The sequence below is a fragment of the Natrix helvetica genome, assembly GCF_964273705.1.
Source record: "Natrix helvetica genome assembly, chromosome: 3".
Classification (NCBI taxonomy): domain Eukaryota; kingdom Metazoa; phylum Chordata; class Lepidosauria; order Squamata; family Natricidae; genus Natrix; species Natrix helvetica.
In genome coordinates this window covers 13,648,513-13,669,692 of record NC_138549.1, presented here as the reverse complement: position 1 = coordinate 13,669,692, position 21,180 = coordinate 13,648,513, and the positions used below count along the sequence as shown (strand labels likewise).

General features: G+C 45.0%; 1 protein-coding gene across 5 annotated transcripts in view; it reads right to left on the bottom strand.

The window, feature by feature from the left end:
• Window positions 1-21,180, bottom strand: part of LMO7 (LIM domain 7) — a 181,085-nt gene that overhangs the window by 12,795 nt on the left and 147,110 nt on the right. For 3 of the 5 annotated variants that reach the window (XM_081949423.1, XM_081949421.1, XM_081949422.1), the window contains 9 exons: window positions 20,096-20,210; window positions 18,321-18,482; window positions 16,693-16,877; window positions 15,119-15,176; window positions 12,373-12,429; window positions 8,712-8,737; window positions 7,874-7,978; window positions 4,903-4,995; window positions 911-2,133 (listed from right to left, as the gene is read on the bottom strand). In XM_081949423.1, the coding sequence (XP_081805549.1) occupies window positions 911-2,133; window positions 4,903-4,995; window positions 7,874-7,978; window positions 8,712-8,737; window positions 12,373-12,429; window positions 15,119-15,176; window positions 16,693-16,877; window positions 18,321-18,482; window positions 20,096-20,210 (2,024 nt within the window). The remainder of the gene's footprint in view (window positions 1-910; window positions 2,134-4,902; window positions 4,996-7,873; window positions 7,979-8,711; window positions 8,738-12,372; window positions 12,430-15,118; window positions 15,177-16,692; window positions 16,878-18,320; window positions 18,483-20,095; window positions 20,211-21,180) is intronic. The other 2 variants (XM_081949420.1, XM_081949419.1) reach the window with 2 other exon arrangements.

The window sequence follows — 21,180 nt, the reverse complement described above, 5'->3', positions numbered from 1 at the left end:
ATGACAAAGAAGATGCATCTCCTGGTTCCTGCCAGTTGACATTCCTTGTCTGATGTGATTCATCCTCTGTGCAATCACCAGAGGACAAGTATTGCCCAGGCTAGGAGTGGCCCTCACGTTTGATTATCTAACTAAAAATGTATGTAGTCCTCTGGATCACAAGTTCCATAATTAAACTTTGACAAGCATCTGAATTAGGAATACAGATGTGTACACTACAATCTAGCAAATAGTTGACTTGAACTTCCCATGTCATTTTTTACTATCAGGCCTCAGGCCTACATAGCTGCTAGAGCTTGGCAATTAGTGTTTCACTGGTAAGCTCTCTTTAGTAGTAAGATTGTGGCTTGTAGAATTTGTTGAGATCATCTAAAATCAATCACTGAACATAATTGATGTGAGGGCTTTTGAATGAGATAATGAAGCAGCATCAAAATTATATAGGCATCAAAGAACAAAATGTATCCAAAGCATCACCAAAGATACCTAAGGTTAGAAGCCTGCGAAGAAAAAGGGCCCATAGCAACCCATTTCTCATCACACTATGGTTTTAGGGGCAGCGAGAATTCAATCAACTTCTTAAGGAATCTGAGGAAGGAATACTTCCTGGATGTGGGCACCCTGACAAGACCTTTCCTCAGTTTTACTAAGTGGAGAGGGCAGTAAGGAAGACTCTCACTACACACTGGGACAAGCCTCCATCCAGAAATACTGGGAACTAGTGTGGGAAATCACATCTATTTACTGTCTGGGAGCTAAGAGAAGATGGCACAAGTCCATTCTGGACCCTAGTCCATAAAGTACTATGGTTTTGTGTCACATCATGTATTAATAACCCAGCTTTTATGGAATTTCCATAATTTCTTTCTTAAACCTTAAATCTAAGATTGTAGAATAGAATAATACAGACCTTTGATATTGAAATCTTTGCATGGAAACCTCCTTGACTGGTTCCACCAGCAGCTTTTGAGATGCTTCTTCACGGTACCTTGGTTCCTTGATAGGTTCCACTAACAACTTTTGAGTTGCTTCTTCCTGGTATCTTGGTTCCTTGATTGGTTCCATCAGCAGGTCTTTAGATGTCTCTTCCCAAGACCTTCGTTCCTTGATTGGTTGAATCAGAAGGTCCTGAGATGCTTCTTCCCGATACCTTGATTCCTTGATAGGTTCCACTAACAGCTTTTGAGATGCTTCATCATGATACCTTGGTTCTTTGATTGGTTCCATCAGAAGGTCCTGAGATGCTTCTTCCCGATACCTTGGTTCCTTGATAGGTTCCATCAGCAGGTCCTTAGATGCTTCTTCCCAATATCTTGGTTCCTTGATAGGTTCCATCAGAAGGTCCCGAGATGCTTCTTCTCGATACCTTGGTTCCTTGATAGGTTCCATCAGCAGGTCCTTAGATGCTTCTTCCCAATACCTTGGTTCCTTGATAGGTTCCATCAGCAGGTCCCGAGATGCTTCTTCCTGATGCCTTGATTCCTTGGTAGGTTCCATCAGCAGGTCCCGGGATGCTTCTTCCTGATGCCTTGGTTCCTTGATAGGGTCCATCAGCAGGTTTGGAGATATTTCTTCCTGGTATCTTAAATCCTTGACTGTTTCTATGTGAGTTTTGTATGATATTTCTTCCCAAAACCTTGGTTCCTTGAGTTGTTCCAGCACTAACTTTTGAGATGTCTCTTCCTGATACCTTGGTTCTTTGATGGGTTCAAAAAGCAGATTCTGAGATATTTCTTCACCATGTTTTGGTTCTTTAACTGGGTCCATCAGAAGATTTTGAGATGTTTCTTCCCAATGCCTTGATTCCTTGACAGGTTCTACCTGTGATTTTTGAGGTACTTCTTCTGGATAACTTGGTTCCTTTGCATAGTACACTATGTCTTGTCCATTCCATTCCTTCCCATTTTCTATTTCTTGTAACTTTCTCTTTTGCTCCACCTGTAACACTCCTTGTTGTAAGTTGCTTCCCACTAGCTCACCATCTTTCCCCCGATTCTCCGGCTTGCTTTCCACTTCCCAATTTCTTTCAGAACTAAGATAAGCAGTCCTGTTACTTCCATTTCTCTCCCACAAAGAAGTTGGGGCCTCCTGTACACTCCCAGTCATAGCAGGGGGTGTCAGGTTAGTCTGTTCCTAGAAAAAAATGCAAGTTTTGCAGAAGTTAAAATGCAGAAGAGAAATAGTGGCGAATATCTGTGGATCGGGTATAGGATGGTGTTCATTCTCCGAGCTTGTGGGTTGGTTTCCTAACGTTTCATTACCACACCAGGTAGCATCTTCAGAGGAGTTTAGGGGATACCATTCTCAGTGTTCTATGTGGGACAAACATCCCATTAATTAAAAACCAGGATCCACAAACACTGGCTGGCAGTCAAACGCCATGATCCCAAAATCTTACTCTCTATTCACACCGACACCAAATGGCACCAGTTCGATTGGAGAAACACAAAAACCATTGGCCACACTACCACCCACCACGATTGTGAATTCATCAAAGCGTGGCACTCTACAAATAATTCCATCCAGGGCAGAGGTGGTGCATTCAGCAGGTTCTGACCAATTCTGGAGAACCGGTAGCGGAAATTTTGAGTAGTTTGGAGAACCGGTAAATGCCACCTCTGGCTGGCCCCGCCCCCATCTATTCTCTGCCTCCTGAGTCCCAGCTGATCAGGAGGAAATGGAGATTTTACAGCATCCTTCCCCTGCCACACCCACCAAGCCACACCAACAGAACCAGTAGTAATTTTTTTTAATCCCACCACTGATCAAGGGACATATTGACCTACAACCAGCACCACTCAGAATCCAAATCCACACAGCCAACCAGAGACAGCACGGACCCCCAGTCAACCCCCACCACCACCACCAGCACTTCACCTCCCAATGGCCCTCATCTGATGTAACCTCCCCATCACAAGACTCTCACTAATGACTCACACCTGACCCATCACCAGACCCATCCCACGACTTGACCTGACACCACCATAAACGGAACACTGACACTGACATTCCCCAAACTCCGCTGAACATGCTACCTAGCCTGGTAATGAAACATTTGGAAACCAACCCACAAGCTCGGAGAACAAACCTTCACCCACAGAAGAGAAAGTTAGGGCCGAAGCATCTTGAACCTTGATTAGATTAATATTATTTTAGGCGAGCTGGTCAAAGCCAGAAGCAACCAAGGGAATCCTGTACCTTTCAAAGATGAATTTGCCCAAATCAATCTGAAATGAATAAAGTTGTGCATCCAAAACAAACAAACAAACCAGCGGTGGGTTCCGGATCCCGGTGCAACTGGTACAGTGCAATGGGACCCGGCGTCCACCACATGAATGCATGCATGCGTCCTTACCTCTTGCAACGCCTCCGCGATGCTCCAGCTGCTCGGCGGAGCGTCACACAGGCGCCCTGTGTTCCATGCGCGGAAGTGCCAAAGAGCTCAAATACAGGTAAGGAGCTCGGGCTGGCGGATGGGCCCTCTGGAGCACCGTACTGGAACAGTACCCGGTGCTCCGAGCAGGCACCGGTACGCTCATACCGGGGCGTACCGCCTGCAACCCACCACTGAAACAAACCAGCATTTTCTTCAGCTGGGCCTTCCAGGGGTTCCGTTTTTCTGCCAACCAAGTTTAACTGCCTTTTTAATCTGTAACATTTGGTGTGTAATTACACCAAATTCATCAAGTATTTTAGAGAGTTCCCTCCATTGTTTTGTTTGCAAATTTTGGGTGTTTACTCGTAACACATGCATGTGAAGATTGTAGGCCATAACACAATAACAGAATTGGAAGGGAACCTAGAGGTCTTCTAATCTATCCCCTGCTCAGGCAGTAAACTCTATACCATTTCAGATAAAGGGTTGACCCATTCTCTTCTTTGTGGCAAACCCTGAGCTATTGGAACACTGCTATCATATCACCCCTAGCCCTTCTTCTCACTAGACAGACCCAATCCATGCAACAGTTCTTGTATGTTTTGGCCTCCAGGCTCCTACTAATCGTAGTTTAAAGGGAGAGAGGGACTGGCCTGAAAACACACAGAAAACCCGTGGCTGAGAGTAGATTTGGACCTATGAGACTCCCCAGTCTTTGTCTGGTGCAAGGGCAGGCTTGGTCACTTGACCGTCTTGAACCATAGAAGGTTCAAGGAAGCATGGATGGGTGTTACAGAAATAAAAAGAGAATAGGTTGACCCCCCCTCTTTTTTGTGGCAGCCCCTATTGGAACACAGCTACTGTGGTTAGAACAGAAGTTCCCCTAATTTTAAGTTTCTTTTTTTTTTACAATATAAAATAGTTTTACAGCCTTCTGTATCAACTTACATATTTAGCTTCTATAGTTCTCTATTCTACATTGCCTTCCTAGCGTTTTTAACATCCGTAATAGTGTAATAACAATTGTACTCACCGTTGTAACAATAATAATGTGTTCATATCACCATTATATTTACATTATGGTCAACACTTTAAGTTTAATAGTAATTAGTAACTTTCGTTAATTTTTATTCAATACTGGTTTTAAAAAAGCAAAAACAAAAAAAGACTTCTATTTCCTGTTTTGGCTTCTGTTTTCTAGCCACTTATACATTCTATTCCATATTTTATAATAATCCGATTTTCATTAATTTCCAACTCTGAGAACAATTCCTAGACTTTGGCAGCTCATTCGTGATTTTTTTTATTGACACCTAAGGAAAGGTAAAGAGTTTTCTTGCTGGGTTTATGCTACCTGTCCAGGCACACCGTTCTCTTGGCTACCAAAAAGCTGTATTCAGCTTTTTCTCAACAAAGAATGGTTTGCGCTTCCGCCTTCCAAATGCATTGCTTTAGAAACGGCCTTGACAAGCTCAAGAGCAGATTTCTGCCAGAGGGGTCAAACCACAAAAAGGCTGAGAACTGACCTCCTTTGAGTAACTGGGGATGTCCTTTTCCACCTCCTGCTGGGCTTTCCGCCACTCTTCCTTAAGCCTCTCTTGCTCACGCTTGTACTGCTCCTGATGGGGAGAAGCAAATCAAGACAAAGTCTTAGTACAAATGCAAAGAGAAACCCCAGGAAGCAGGATATTTTCCCTGCCGACACACCCAGCAAGCTGTTCCCCTTTGGTTAGCAACACCACGCAAAGGGTTGGAGTAAGGAACGGATGGGCATGCAAGGGAATTAAACACAGTGAGATGAGATAGAAGTAGCTGCTTGTAGGCCAGGCATGTCCAAAGTGCGGCCCGGGGGCCAAATGTGGCCCTTTTTCAAATTTCAAGCGGCCCGCAGCCTCTTCTCCTCACTGGAGTTATTTGTTTAGTCTTTCATAAAATACCGTATTTTTCGAAGTATAAAGATGCATCTTTTTCCCCTCAAAAAGAGGCTAAAAATTTGGGTGCATCTTATACACTGAATACAGCATTTTTTGCCTCCCAAAACTCTGCCCCCTTCACCAAAATGGCTGTGCATAGCCTTTAGGAGGTTTTCAGAGTGCTCCTGGGGGCTGTGGAGGGCATAAATGAGCAAAAAACGGGCCATTTTTTGCTCAACTTTGCCCCCCCCCCCAGCCCCCAGGAGCACTCTAGAAGCCTCTTAAAGGCTATTCATGCCCTTTAAAAAAAAGGCCCATTTTCGTGGGAGAGTGCAAAAACCTCTTTTTAAAATTTGCCTCTTCAAAATCTTGGTGCGTCTTATACTCCGAAAAATACGGTAGTTAATTCGCATTTAATTTTAAGGGTTCAAAGAATGTCAGGCTGAATGATCAGCCCCACACATTTTCACCTCACCAAATCTGGCCCTCCTCACAAAAAGTTTGGACACCCCTGTTGTAGGCATTTTGGCCTCCTGGGCTCTTGCTGCACCTCTTCTCCCAAAGGAAACGACAATGGCCTTTTCCCAATCACCCGGCACAAACCCTTCGCACGCACACTAAACAAGTTGCGCGACCACCCCATAAGCAAACCGCATCCATGTTGCAACCATTTTCCAGGTACAGCTCTTACATAGAATAGAACATTCACATAGAATAACAGAATTGGAAGGGACTTTGGAGGTTATTCTCCAGCCTCATCGTTGTAGACATCTTTCGTTATCATTTTTGTACCCTCCCTCCCACCTTAATCCCCATTTTCCCCCCAAATAAGACCAGGCCTTATTTTCTTTTGGGGGCCAAAATAAGCACTAGGGCTTATTTTCGGGGGTGTTTTAATTTTTTTTCTCCCATGTACGGGAGGCCCCCTTCTTCTGCTTGCCCGTGGCAGGGCAGGAGACCATGCAGCATTCCAGGGGCAAGGTGTGGGAGTGGACCTGCGGCCCCAAGGCGAGGTAAGGGCGTGGACCTGCCCCATGCACCCTGTACTGGCTAATCACAGCCAGCCCTTCCGTGCCTTCACACCTGCCTCATCTCGCCTCGTGGCTGTGGCACCAACACACCACTCAGTCTCTCGCTCCATTGTGGCTGCCAGCAAGCAAGAGAAGTGGGCCGGTGGCCATGTAGGCTCCTGCTGCACAAGGTTGCTAATGGTGATGCCGCCATGAGGCGGGTGTCGGGGCATGGATGGTCTGGCTGTGGGGGCCTGAGGTAAGTGCCGGTGTGCTGTGTGTGGAGTAGCTCCACTATCACCCGGCCTACTTCACCTTTTCGATTACATTGAGTCCCCCACAAGCGTCATAGCTGGATGACACATTACTTGTCCCAAGCTTTTGACAGCACCTTGTCTTAATGTGTGGATAAAATCACTGATAGAATATATCTTTATCACAGCCATAGACCAGCAATAGACATCACCTTTTACAATATATTAAAAAAAATAGTACTGACATTAATAGTGGATAATAACATCCCTGTTAAGAATATACCGTATTTTTTGGAGCATAAGACGTACCTTTTTCCCTCAAAAAAAAGGGTGAAAATCTGGGTGCATCTTATACACTGAATACAGCATTTTTGGCCTCCCAAAACCCCACCCCCCTTTGCAAAAATGGCCATACATAGCCTTTAAGAGGCTTCGAGAGTGCTCCTGGGGTCTGTAAAGAGCAGAAATGGGTGAAAAACAGGCTGGGGTTTTGCTCGTTTTTGCCACCCCCACCCCCAGCAGCACTCTACAAGCCTCCTAAAGGCTATGCATGCCCTTTTTTTGACAAAAATGGGCCTGTTTTTGTGAAAAAGCAGGTTGTTTTGGGGAGGTTTGCAGAGTGCAAAAACTTTTCTTTGAATTTGCCTCTTCAAAATCTTGGTACATCTTATACTCCGGTGTGTCTTATACTTCGAAAAACACAGTACATGTTCTCAAACTGTTAGGGTCACTCCCTTGTTTACGTGGGTGAAAAGCAGATAAGTATGTGAGTAAATATAATGTTCCAAAAATTGTTAGAAATATCTCCCAAAAATTGGTACAAGTTCTCAGCTATAATTCTGTAACCAATTTTTTTTCGTGTGGACATTGCAGCAGCACAGAAAATTTTTTGGAACACTTCACGAATTTGCATGTCATCCTTGCGCAGGGGCCATGCTAGCCTTCTCTGTATCGTTCCAATTTTAGTATATGTGCTGCCGAAGCGAGCACCTGATTTTATCACAACCCTGAGCTGCAAACATCCTCCTTTATTGGCTCCTTCTTCTAGGTGGATCTCCAAGATCTATGAAGAAGATTCAGCCACCAAACCATCCCCAGATTTACTGATACTGTTGCTGCTGGATGGGGAGCCAAATGGATCTGGATAGAATCGCCCTGCCAGTGTCTACCTGTGGGTAGCATGTTGGGGCAGGGCTTCCATCCTCAACTGCTTCACCTAGAAGGGAGGCCCTGAAGGGGGGTCAGCAACCAGAAATGCTTTAGTCAGGAAGTTCTGCTCTAGCTCTAGCAGGAAGGGCAACCACAGAGTTTCATCCAGACCTGGAGTAAGCGCTCCTGCTCCGCTTGCCATTTCTCTTGCTTTTTCCTTTCTTCTTCTTGATCCCAAGTCCAACGGCTGGAAGCCGTAATGGGTGGGACAGGGAGCTGCAACATGAAAGAAAAGGTTAGCAGGCCCAGAGGGTTCTCCGCAGATGGCTTGCAAAAGAAGAATGCTGGGCTGGAGTTCACCTTCTGATAGGAAACATGGGTGCTGAACCCTTTGCAGGTCAATAAGTAGAGTTGGAAGGGACCTTGGAAGTCTTCTAAGTCCAACCCCTTGCTCAAGCAGGAGACCCTGTACCATTTCAGACAAATGTCTTCTTAAAAAGCCCCAGTGATGGAGCACCCATAACTTCTGGAGACAAGCCATTCCATTGATTAATTGTTCTCACGGTCAGGAAATTTCTCCTTAGTTCTAGGTTGGTTCTCTAAATTGATTATTTTCCGTCCATTCTTTATTGTCCTGCCTTCCGGTGGTTTGGAGAATAGCTTGACCTTCTCGTTTTTGTAGCAGCCCATTGGAACACTGCTATTATGTCACCCCTACTCCTTTTTTTCATTAAAGTGGACATACCCAATTCCTACAACCACAGGTTTTAGCCTTCAGGGGATCATAAAGCTTCCACTCCGATTCAACCCACCCGGAATCCAATCTAACCCTCTTGATGAGAAGGGAGAGGAAAACTTTGGAGAACAAATTGTCAAGAAGAGGGAAGGAGCAGCTGCCTCTCTCAGGTTCTTGGGAAGGACTTGCTCGGTGGATACAAATGCCAACTCTAACCTAACCATCTGGTTGACTGGTTGTTCCTGACAATAATAACAATGGAGTATTACTTACGTCAAGTATTGCAGGTTCCTGGCCTCCTGGATGATTTATAAGATTAAAAAAAAAAGAACAAAAACAAGGAGAGAGTGGAAAAATCTTTGTTACTCTTACTTTGAAGAAACCATTTCAATCCAAATCAGAAACCACCCCTTTTTCTGACTCGTCTTCCAAAAGACAAATAGCTCTTCAGGTCACAGAAAGGAAAGGTAGTCGTCGACTTACAACAGCTCACTTAATGACCATTCAAAGTTACAACAGCCCTGAAAAAAAGTGATTTATGGCCGATTGTCACACTTTCAACTGTTGTAGTGTCTCCAGGGTCACGTGATTAAAATTCAGATGCTTGGCAACGGATTCATATTTATGACAGTTGCAGTGTCCTGAGGTCATATGATCGCCTTTAGCAACCTTCTGACAAGCACAGTCAATGAGGGAGCCAGGTCCACTTAACAGCCAGGTGACTAACTTAACACCTGCAGTGATCATTTAACAACGGTGATAAGAAAGGTAGTAAAATGGGGCAAAAATTCACTTAACTCTCTTGCTTACCAACAGAGATTTTAGGTTCAGTTGTGGTTGTAAGTCGAAGGCTAACTGCATTGATTTCATACTGATACCATTGCACCTCCTTCTACTCAAGTCTGCCCTACGTAGACAACAATAAAAGTATTGGTGGTACCTGCCTTGATTATTGTGCTAGTATACCAAAAATAATCTCTGAGAAGACAGTTTTAAGAAGGAGATTTCCAAGAATGCTAGGATACTGTTTTGTAGGGGAATTCACATTCCTGCATCGTTCCCAACCATCTTCTTCTTTGCAAAATGATATCCCAATCCCCAACCAATCACACCTGCATGGTCTTCGAAAGCAAACATTTCACACCAGCCTTGGTAGGCTGATGGGGCGACGTCTAGAATTTTGAGCAATTTTGAGGAAGGGGACCCGAGGTTTTATTTTTAAAATCATCATTGCCGCAGTCACTGAGGGAAAGTTCAAGGCTAACAGATGAGTAGTTTATCCAAAAGCATTAACAGGAGACAGAAATGGAATTTAGCCCCAGCATTCCAGCTGACTCTTTGTCATATCCTTTTGGCACGAGTTGTCTCATGCGAAAATCCCAGCCCTGAAGAGCCACAAACTTCAAGAATTGCTAATTTTATAATCCTTTTTTTTTAATTTTCCAGAATGGCTAGATTGGGATACACACCCCTGGCTCTCTTGCCCCAGATCCGGGGCCTCCCAAATTGCTTTGTGGCACTCTAATCTATGGTTCTCCTTCATGGACCTGGACTTCTTATTGTCTCCTCCTGCGGTGTCAGCCTTCATCTCCCCACTTCCTCCCTCAACAGCCTAGGCCACCCCCTCACCTGGCTGAACCTTCCTTCCCATGCCAGACAGTTTGAGAAGCAGTGTTGGCCTCCATCTTTGCTTTTCCACAATTGCTTCCCAATTTATAATCTGTGTTCAGATTATATTTTAACTTTTAGGTAATCTTGCTGATAAGACTTAGTGATGTGATACAAATCAACTCTTCAGTATAAAGCTTTCATCTATATTTACGTATATCTATATCTATATCTATATCTATATCTATCTATCATCTATCATCTATCTATCTATCTATCTATCTATCATCTATCTATCTATCTATCTATCATCTATCTATCTATCTATCTATCTATCTATCTATCTATCTATCTATCTATCTATCATCTATCTATCTATCTAAAGACCAAGTTAAAAATCAATAGATCTTCCTGCATTTGCTATATGCATGGACTTTCCCAAGAATTGCAATGAATAAATAATTGTCTTTGGACTTGAGGTCCCAATGGAAGTATATTCGCTACCCCACAACAGTTAAAGCAGCAAGGAGAATAAGGATATTTCTGTGCTTTTTTTCTCCAACTGTGTCAGTTGGGCAATCTTTTCTCTTTTGGGGTGGTGGGTGAGGAATAAATTTTCTTGAGAGAAGTTTTTTTTGTACTTTTAAGTGTGGGACAAAGGCCAAAAATCAACTTTTAAAGCAAGATGTTCAGCTGCCCCAGAAAAACCAAACCATTAAACATGGAGTCCCATTCCTTATTCAAAAACCTGGTACTGGGGAAGAGATGATTCCAAAAAGGACAAAGAAGTCAACTTGCAACTTTCTAGCTGTTTCTTTCCTTCCTTTCCTCTCTCCTCTCCTTCTCTCCTCTTTTTCCCTCTCCTCCTCTCCTCTCCTTTTTTTTGGGGGGGGATGAAGTCACATTCTGCATTTAGAGAAGTTTGGCCTGCATTTCTGAAGGTCTTGCCACCTCAGGCACAAAACCTTGCCATAAAAGAGCGCCGAGGGCAAGGTATAATTATGAATAAGAGTGGCCCTTCATCTTTTGTATAGAAACATTATTGTGAAGAAACTGAGACAATGCTAAAACAACATTGGAAAGAGAGAAAAGACCTTGTGTAATACATAACATGAACATCAGTGAGAAATATGGTCTTCAGCACTTCAAAACATTCCACGTACAACAAATAAAACAAGCACAAGTTTCTGATGTGAGGGTGAAAAGGGTGACGTGTGACATGCAAAACACTCTTCTAGAAACTCTCAAGAACTCAGATATAAGATTCCTGGCCCAAAACACTTCCTTTAGTTTTTGAAGGATTAAAATTGCCTCATGGAAACAAGGCATCTGTTCCTTAGCTAGCTACCGTATTTTTCGGAGTATAAGACGCACCAGAGGATAAGACGCACCAAGGTTTTGAAGAGGCAAATTAAAAAAAAAAAGGTTTTTGCACTCTGCAGACCTCCCCCAAACAACCTGTTTTTCATGAAAATGGGGGTGGTTTTTTTTCAAAAAAGGGGCATAAATAGACTTTAGGAGGCTTGGAGAGTGCTCCTGGGGTATACCCCCCAAAAAAACAAGCAAAAAATGGCCCATTTTCTGCAAAAATGGGCCATTTTTTTGAAAGAAAGGGGGCATGCATAGCCTTTAGGAAGCTTATAGAGTACTCCTGGGGGCTCGGGGGGGGGCAAAAGTGAGCAAAAAATGGCCCGTTTTTTGCTCATTTCTGCCCTCACCAGCCCCCAGGAGCTGTCTGAAAGCCTCCTAAAGGCTATGCACGGTCATTTTGGTGAAGGAGGCGGGGGTTGGGGAGGCCATAAATGCTGTATTCAGTGTATAAGATGCACCCATATTTTCATTCTCTTTTTTGAGGGAAAAAGTGCATCTTATACTCCAAAAAATACGGTATTCCATACCAATACACCAATTGTAATAATCAATATGACTTTTACATTTGATCATTTGTTTCAGACCGGTCATTTCCTAAAACACAAGATTTGCCAAATTTCAGCATGTAAGAGAAAAGCTTGAGAATCGGATGAGAAAATCTTCCGTACTACATTTGGTGCTCGCTACGAACAGGATTTGAACTTATCAAGAGCATCAAAGGTTTGAGGGGGGGAAAGGAACACACAAATTCCATTACCGCAAAGATACACCCATGAATTGTAAATGGAACCTGATTCTCCTAAGGAAAAGAATGGAAAGAGATTAAGAAAGTTGGCATGATAGAACCCAACACCACAGGCTGATTAAGAGAAGGCAGGGGAGGCACGATTTCATGAAATTACATGAAATGTTAGCTTTGGGGGTGGGGTGGGGGTGGAATACTGATTGCTTTTACCTTGTTCAAAAAACTGGGATCGCCTTTTTAAGTTTTTCAAAGAAATAGGTTCTGTGTCTATTTGGAAAAAAATATGGAGATATAAATAGGTCAGTGTGGTGTGGTCTAATTTTATTGAAAATATCCAAAGTATAGTTGTTGTTGTTTGGCGTTGTTACAGTAGCCAGGAAACCACAATGCTGTTGCAGACTAGTAATTTGGTTTGACAAGGTACCAGCCCTGCTATAAGACATGCTTATGCACTTCCCAGGGTGCGCCACAGGAGGGCGAGCTGGCTTCGCGACAGAGAGAAAGACGAACGGCTCTTTCTCCAGTGTCACCAAAGGCCCCCTTCTTTCCCAGAGCTGCTTCACAAGTCGGCATCACAACCGGGAAGGTTCAGAACCATCTGGAATCTGACTGCCAGCACAGAGCACCAGCTTGTCTCCTATGGTACCTATCACTGACATGCAGTCAGGGGAGGCAGGGGAGGCAGAGCCTCACCGCTCTCATCATTAAAAGAAAAAAAATTCTCCCCTTTCCTCTTTCATCTCTTTCTTGCTTGTGCAAGCAAAATACCCCTGGATCACGGTGGCGGGGACAGCAACTCCTTCCGCTGTGCAGGGGAAGGGGACCGTGGTTCGCACTGATCTGAGGCTGGCGCTGAGGAGCCTCCTGCACACATGGTCCCATTCCCCTCCTTCCTGAGCCAACATGAAGGGGACTGCAGCTCACGCTGATCTGAGGCTGGCGCTGAGGAGCACAGCGTGGTTCTTCTCCGCAGCACAGCGGGAGGAGTTGCTGTCCCCGCCACCGTGATCCTGGGGCATTTTGCTTGCACGCTTGCAAAGATCAAAGTTATCACAGTCCTCCCTTCATGATAATCATTTGATGACGTCACCAGCCTCACCAGCCAAAAACTCACCGCACGTCACTGGTACCTATTTATCTACTTGCATAGAATATGCTTTCGAACTTTTAGGTGGACAGAAGCTGGGACGAATGGCAGGAGCTCACCCCTCCCTGCAATTGAAGAGCTCAAACTGCTGGAGCTGAAACGATCACCCGTGTCATTAAGCCACTGAGCCACCTTACCTCTATATACAAGGCATTGAATTGGATGCATACAAACAAATGGGCCATCACTTTGGGAATAGGGGCACCTGATTTTCCAGAGCCTAAATCAAGCTCTGTTCGCACTAACCTGAACCCACTGAAGCATCATCAGATCAGAACAAAACCAGCAGTTACATGAAGCCGGGAAGGTCCGGGTGCCAATTCTGTTGTAGCGGAGTTGTCTGTCCCCCAATGCTATTCTCAGCCTAAACCCACTTGTAAAGGAAACTATTTGTAACTCAGGGTTGAAATGAGGAGTCCTTGCTGTTCTCTGAGCTTGATTGTTTTCTTGCAGATGTTTCATTACCCAAACTAGGTCACATCACCAGTAGTAGAGTCATTAGTGATGATGATGATGCCTACTTGGGGCAATGAAACATCTGCAAGAAAACAACCAAGCTCAGAGAGCACTAAAGCTACTTGACGTAGTAACTACATGGGTTTTTGAGCTCCTTGAAGGATTCAATAAACTCCTTTTCAAATTTTATTCTTTGGGAAGGAACTCACCCCAGTTTATAGAGGTTTCCCAAGTCAGCGCTAAGCAACGGAGCAACCCCCATGATGGTCTCTATTTAAAGACCCCATCCTGGATGGCTACAATTTTGTTCCCAGGCTGTACTGTAAGCTGGGCTGAAAAGAAACACACCACCACACTCTGACCCTCACACACAGTTCTGGCTGACATGCAGGCTAGTGTTAGGTTACAGGTTATGTTTTCCTTCTCGTTGTCCCCTAAAACGCTAACATTAAAAAGAAAAGAAACCCAAATCTTATTAGGCACACAGACAAATATACCTGATGAGGGTAAGAGGTTTTTTTTAAGCTTGAAACCCTTTACTCATTCCTCTGGAAGACACTGTTAACCCACCCTGCCCAGCAGGTTAAAAATGAAAATGGAAGGTAGATGATTCTGAACAGGTTAAAAACCTCCTCTCTTGGTATCAACTTGCTGAATCTCTGCCTTTTTAAAAATTTTCTAAACCCACTGTGTTTTTATTAAACTTAAAGGTTCCCTCACACATACGTGCTAGTCATTCCTGACTCTAGGGGGTGGTGCTCATCTCTGTTTCAAAGAAACAGCACTGTCCGAAGACGTCTCCATGGTCATGTGGCCAGCATGACTAAACAACAAAGGCGCACGGAACACTGTTACCTCCCACCAAGTGTGGTTCCTATTTTTTTTACTTGCATTTTTACGTGCTTTCGAACTGCTAGGTTGGCAAAAGCTGGGACAAGTAATGGGAGCTCACTCCATTATGGGGCGCTAGGGATTCGAACCGCCGAACTGCCGACCTTCTGATCGGCAAGCTTAGCGTCTTAGCCACCGTGTCCCTCATGTTTTTATTAGCAGCAAATTTAAAAAAGTATTTATTTTTGACTGTTTATAGCAAGGGTCCCCACCCCCTGGCCCATGGATTAGAACCCATCCACAGCATCCCAGTAACCAGTCCACGCAAATAAGCAAAGACCCATCCGTAGGATGCAAACAGCACGTGAAACCCTGTCCCCTCCAGTCCACGGAAAAAAACTCTCTCCACGGAACTGGTCCCTCATTTCCCAAAGGTTGGGAGCCACTGGTTTATAAAACTGGTCTCTTTCTTCAGCTAAACTAATAAAGATCCCTGACTTCAGGTACACCTGGTAGTTTTACCTTTTCGTTCATAGGCGCTTGTATCATCTTGCGTTCCATTGACTTTTGTTTCAGAACCCTGAAAATGGAAAAACAGCATAGGATGGCTTTAGTCTCACTGTAATCTTTCCTTACGCATCCATGAAGTAACACCTGACTTTGGACCTTCTGACAAACCAAACTACCAACCCTCTGAAAGTTGATGCCTAGAAGAGCTGCATTTTAATTTTTACGCGCAATTCAGTTCTATAGAAGGATCGTACAGGTAGTCCTCTCTTTTTAACGACCCCATAATCTCTTGCGGGATGGAGTCTGGGCAACTGAATGGAGCTAGCAGTGTTTTAATGGCCAGATGCCCTTCCTGTCGCCAATGAGGAGTTTTGTTCAGCAGATATATTCCCATTGTGCCCAGAGAGAGAAATATCTGCCTCTACCTAGATTGAACTCATAGCCTCCTAGAGGCGAGAGCTCCACCTCTAGGTCACCGCGCCACTCCAATAAACATACAGGTAGTCCTCAACTTAACGCAGTTCATTTAGTGACCATTCAAAGTTACAACGGCACTGGAAAAAGTGACTTATGGCTGTTTTTCACACTTATGACCGTGACGGCATCCCCATGGTCATGCGATCAAAACGCTTGGGCAACTGGTTCATATTGTGCGGTTGTGGATGCGTGCACACTTTTGACTCCTGTCAACTGCTTGGATTAGTTGCTGAAATGTTAGGGAACCCGAGGTCACCCAGTTGGCTTCATGTCTAAAGCAGGACTAGAACTCACGGTCTCGCAGTTTCTAGCTCAATGTCAGGGCTGGGCTGTTGGGGGTTCGCACGGGTTTGAACGATCCTCTAGATAGGATTCTGCCCAGTTTGTTCGACCCCCAAATGCCACCCATGGCTGGCCACGCCCACCCTGCTCCTCCCACCCCACCCCGCCCATCCCAGGAGTCTCCACATGGCCTGTTCATTATGCCAGGTAAGTGCAAGACCCACGCGGAGGCTCAGGAAGGGGGGAAAACGGGCCTACCGGAGGCTTGGGAAGTCCAGAAACAGGTCTGTTTCCGGCCTGCGGAGAGTCTTTGGAGCCTGGGGAAAGCAAGTTTCGCCCTCCCAGAGGCTTGAAGGAAGCCTCTAGAGCCTGGGGAGGGCAGAAAACAGGCCTCCCGGAGGTTCCGGAAATCTAGAAACGGACCTGTTTCCGGCCTCTGGACCCCAGGGGAAGCAGTTTTCGCCCTCCCAGAAGCTCGAGGAAAGCCTCCGGAGCCTGGGGAGGGAGAACAGTCCCTCCACCGTGGTGCAGGAAGCTGACTAGGCCACACCCACCATGGCCACACCCACCCAGCAAAGGGGCAGCGAACCCGTTGCTGCAATTTTTGAAGCCCACCCCTGGTCAATGTCCTTAACCACTATCCCCAAATGGCTCTCAAAATACACTAAGATATTCCCGTGTCTCCAGGTCACTTTCATAAATACCCCTACAGAAGGACATGATACACATCCAGATTTAAGGGTAAAAGGGACAGTATTACGCCTTGTAATCGCCATGACTAGAAGTTGAAAACACTTTCTTCTGGAGGAACACACGTCCATACTTACATCATTCTTCAAATGGCTGTGCACCTCCTTTTCTGGCGTCTGTTGACTTTGTGTCGAAGTGCGGTCTCCTGATGTGGCATCAATCCATTTGTTTTCAGGTGTACCTATAATGTTGGTAGCCATACTGGTAAGATTGAGGATTTTGTGCCTTGCAAATGGCGGGAAAGGCTGGTCTTTGCCCCAATCTGATTGATATGTGGAGATCAAAAGAAATTGAAAAAGGAGACAGGGGGAATGTCAACGTGTACAGGGAACTGACAAAAATACATCCCAACAACACAAAAAGAGGAGGGGAAAATATATATATAATAGAGGACAGGAGAAGGAAGGAGTGATTTGGGATGTTAATGTGGAATAACCTGTGAGGGCTTTTTATGAGAGACCGCCTTTTCCCCAAAGCAAGGAGTTAGTCAAAAGAGTGCACAATAAACAGCAAGTTTACTAACAGCAACGATTCTATAGACCGCTTTGTCCCCAAAGCAAGAATTAGTCAAAAGCTTGCACAACAAACAGCAAGTTTACTAACAGCAACTTTATTTTAAATTAGAATAATTTCAAAACGTTGGGAAGTGAAGTGGATCTTAGAGCAGAGGAGTCTTAGAGAAGATCTGGGTCACAGGGTATTTAGATCTGGACCATGGGGCTGTCCTGGAAATAGCGAAGGACCGGCCCGCGGTGTCTCTGCCAGCAAAAACAGAGCTCGGGAGGACTGTGTGGGGTCCTCGTGAGCATCATTTTCACTGTCGGAGGGTTGCAGGAGACCATTGCAGCCGGAAACAGAGCTCGGGAACCTGTTTTTGCTAGCAGAGCACTCAGGCCATCACAGGCACCCCCTATACGAATGACATCAAACTGGTCACATCCTCCCCCTCCCAAGGTCAAACACAATCCTGAGGTAGCCCTCAATGAAATTGAGTTTGACACCCATCTTCACACATATCCAATGAATAAAGGTAAAGGTTCTCCTCGCACATATGTGCTAGTCGTTCCCGACTCTAGGGGGCGGTGTTCATCTCCGTTTCAAAGTGGAAGAGCCAGCGCTGTCCGAAGACGTTTCCATGGTCATGACTAAATGCCGAAGGTGCACGGAATGCTGTTACCCTTCCACCAAAGGTGGTTCCTATTTTGCTACGTATTTTTTATATGCTTTTGAAATTGCTAGGATGGCAGAAGCTGGGACAAGTAACGGGAGCTCACTCCGTTATGCAGCACTGGGGATTCGAACCGCCAAATTGTCAACCTTTCTGATCGACAAGCTCAGCGTCTTAGCCACTGAGCCACCGCGTCCCTATCTAATGAATAGACAAAATCAAAGCACATTGCGATCCATCCTTTCCAGGAACATCTTTACTTCAGGATATGACTTCCCAATTCCTAGAAAGTAAACTTGCTCAACCCACGAGTTACACTGCAATTCATGCAACGATGACAAGATAATAAATATATTTCTTGCCACAGATACTTTGTATTTTTTTTTACAAAAGCAGAAATACGAACCGCAGATACTTTTTAATGGAAACGAACCACCAGCTCTTACTGAAGCCTGTTAAGAATTCAGAAGTCACCCACCATAATACAACATAGCAAGGAGACAATTCGCACTGCCCTCAGTGTAATTAAACACGCACCCTTCTTCCCATGCCGCCTCACGTCCATGATGAGGTGTCCATTTTCCAAGGCCCGGTTGATGGCTGCTTCCCACTCGCCCTGCTCCAGGTGTGTAATGCCGGTGCCCCCAAGGGATAGGATTTCATCCCCAACTTTTAACTGGCAAAAATCTGCAGGGCTTCCTATTGAGAGAAAAACCAATGAAGGTGGCTTGCTGCCGGGATTATTGGCGGTTCCATGCACATGCGCATTTGCAACTAAAAAGGTCTGCGCATGTGCAAAACATTAGAAAAGGGGGGAAAATGACATTTCTCCAGTGAAAATTGTTCTGCGTACGAAAATCAAGATGGCGCCGCCATAAGAGAACCAGTATGGGGGCGTGGCAGGCCTGGGTTGCCGGCGGTTCCAGTAACCCAGGACGCGAAGTTACTACTCGTTCAATCGAACCGGTCCGAACCAGTAGGAACCCACCTCTGCAATGAAGCCATATAAGCAGCGGTGTGATTTAGCCGGTTCGCACCTATTCGGGAGAACCGGTTGTTAATTTTCTAAGCAGTTCGGAGAACCGGTTGTTGGAAGAAATATTTTTGTTTTTTTCCCCAATTTACAGGGCTAATCCTGTAAGGAAGGCAGGAAGGAAATATTCTGGTGTTGTTTCTAGCCTCATCTTTATCGCCCTGCTTACAGAAACTGCCTCTCTGGTTAACCCTTATTACATTGTAACAGCTAAGGCAAAGCGCCCATCAATGTGAGTGACATTGAGTTGGCCACGTCCCCCCGGGTCACATGACCACCGAGCCACGCCTACCCAGCTGGTTTCTAGAGCATAGAACCAGTTGTTAAATTATTTGAATCCCACCACTGCGCCTAAGACCTCCAAATATCCAGAGTCAGATTCCGCAGAGCATGTTCGTGCAAGCAAAGCCTCTCTCCTAAAGCCTCAAGGCAGCTGCCTCCTTTCAGAGGTTAGGGATTGCAGGGAAGGCTGCCTGAGTGGGTGCCCTTTGGAGCAGGTGTGGGAAGGAGGTGACGATGAAGTAATGCTCTGGGCTCAAGCGGGCATCCCTTTGCAAAGTGCCCCTTTGGAATGCTGGATGGTGCCATGAAGATTTCTGCGACACTAAGGAAGGGGCGTTTCTTCTGAAGTAAAAGAAAGCCTTTTGTAAGCGAAGATCGATGTTGGAATGGGGCATTCCAGGCTGGAAAGTTAGCCCAGAATTTCCTGCATTGCCCTGATGTCTAGAGTAAAACCTGTTAGGAGATGAGATGGTCCTGCAGTTGAATGTTAATATCAAACTGTTCGATAAGAAGGAACCTGCAAAGCCTTAGAGCAGGGGTGTCCAAACTTGGGAACTTTAAGACTTGTGGACTTCAACTCCCAGAATTCCCCAGCCAGCCATGCTGGCTGGGGAATTCTGGGAGTTGAAGTCCACAAGTCTTAAAAGTTCCCAAGTTTGGACACCCCTGCCTTACAGCAAGTCATCTTGGCATGTCCATAGTCTCTATACATTTTTCATTCTTTCAAGTTGAATCTTTCCTTTCCTTTCCTTTCCCTTCCCTTCCTTTCTCTTCCTTTCCCCTCCCACTCACCTTCTTTCCTTTCCATTCCCTTCCGTTCCCCTTTCCTTCCCTTTCCTTTCCCCTTTCCTTCCCTTTCCTTTCCCCTTTCTTTCCCTTTCCCATTTCCCTTCCTTTCCCCTCCCACTCCCCTTCTTTCCTTCCCTTTTCTTCCCTTCCTTTTCTTTCCTTTCCCAAAAAAGTTAGGAGTTTGCAAGAGTTAAATACTGGTGTTTACCTTCTTCTATTGATTTGACGAAGACACCAGAAGGATTCTGGGACACGGCAAATCCAAAGTTACGACTGCTGCCTGGTTTCTGATTTATACTGATTCTCATATCGCTGTATTGCTCCTAAAAAGAGGAGGAGGAAGACACCAAAGAAGAGAATGTCAACAGTTATTCATCCACATTACCTTAACTAGTCTTTGTAGGTTGTTTCAAGAACAGCAGAGGCATCCACTGTTTATGTCCTGTCTCTCCTGACATCTTAAGGGATTTAAGAACCTACCGTATTTTTCAGAGTATAGGCGCACCTTTTCCCCTCAAAACAGAGGGTGAAAATCTGGGTGCATTTTATACACTGAATACAACATTTTTGGCCTCCCGAAACCCCACCCCCTTCACCAAAATGGCCATGCATAGCCTTTAGGAGGCTTTCAGAGAGATCCTGGGGGCTGGGGAGGGCAGAAATGAGTGAAAAACGGGCCCTTTTTTGCTCAATTTTGCCCCCCCCCCCCGCAATCCCCAGGAGCACTCTATAAGCCTCCTAAAGGCTGTGCATGCCCTTTTTTTTTGACAAAAAACGGGCCATTTTTTGCTTGGTTTTGCCCCCCACCCCGTCACCCAGGAGCACTGTACAAGCCTCCTAAAGGCTATTATGCCCTTTAAAAAATAGACTGTTTTTGGGAGGTCTGCAGAGCGCAAAAACCTTTTAAAAAAATTTGCCTCTTCAAAATCTTGGTGCGTCTTATACTCCGGTGTGTCTTATACTCCAAAAAATACAGGTACCTATTGTTTGTAGTTTTAGAAATCAATCAGAACACTAAAACAAGAGTTGGTCCATGAATATAATAATCCTTACAGACAGGAACTGAGGCCTTTCTGGACTAAATCCCACAGAGCAGTGCAATTAAGAAGGCATCTCCTGCAGGATTAACCTTTGAAGCGACTTCTTGTATCCTCAAACTGTTCTTCACAAGCTGTGGCCCTCTCTATCCCTCTTCTGACCTCTCTAGAGAAAGTCTTTTTTTTAAAAAAAAAATCATTCATAAACATTTTGAATACAGTGTATTGTCAGGGTATGCCATTTACAAAAATAAAA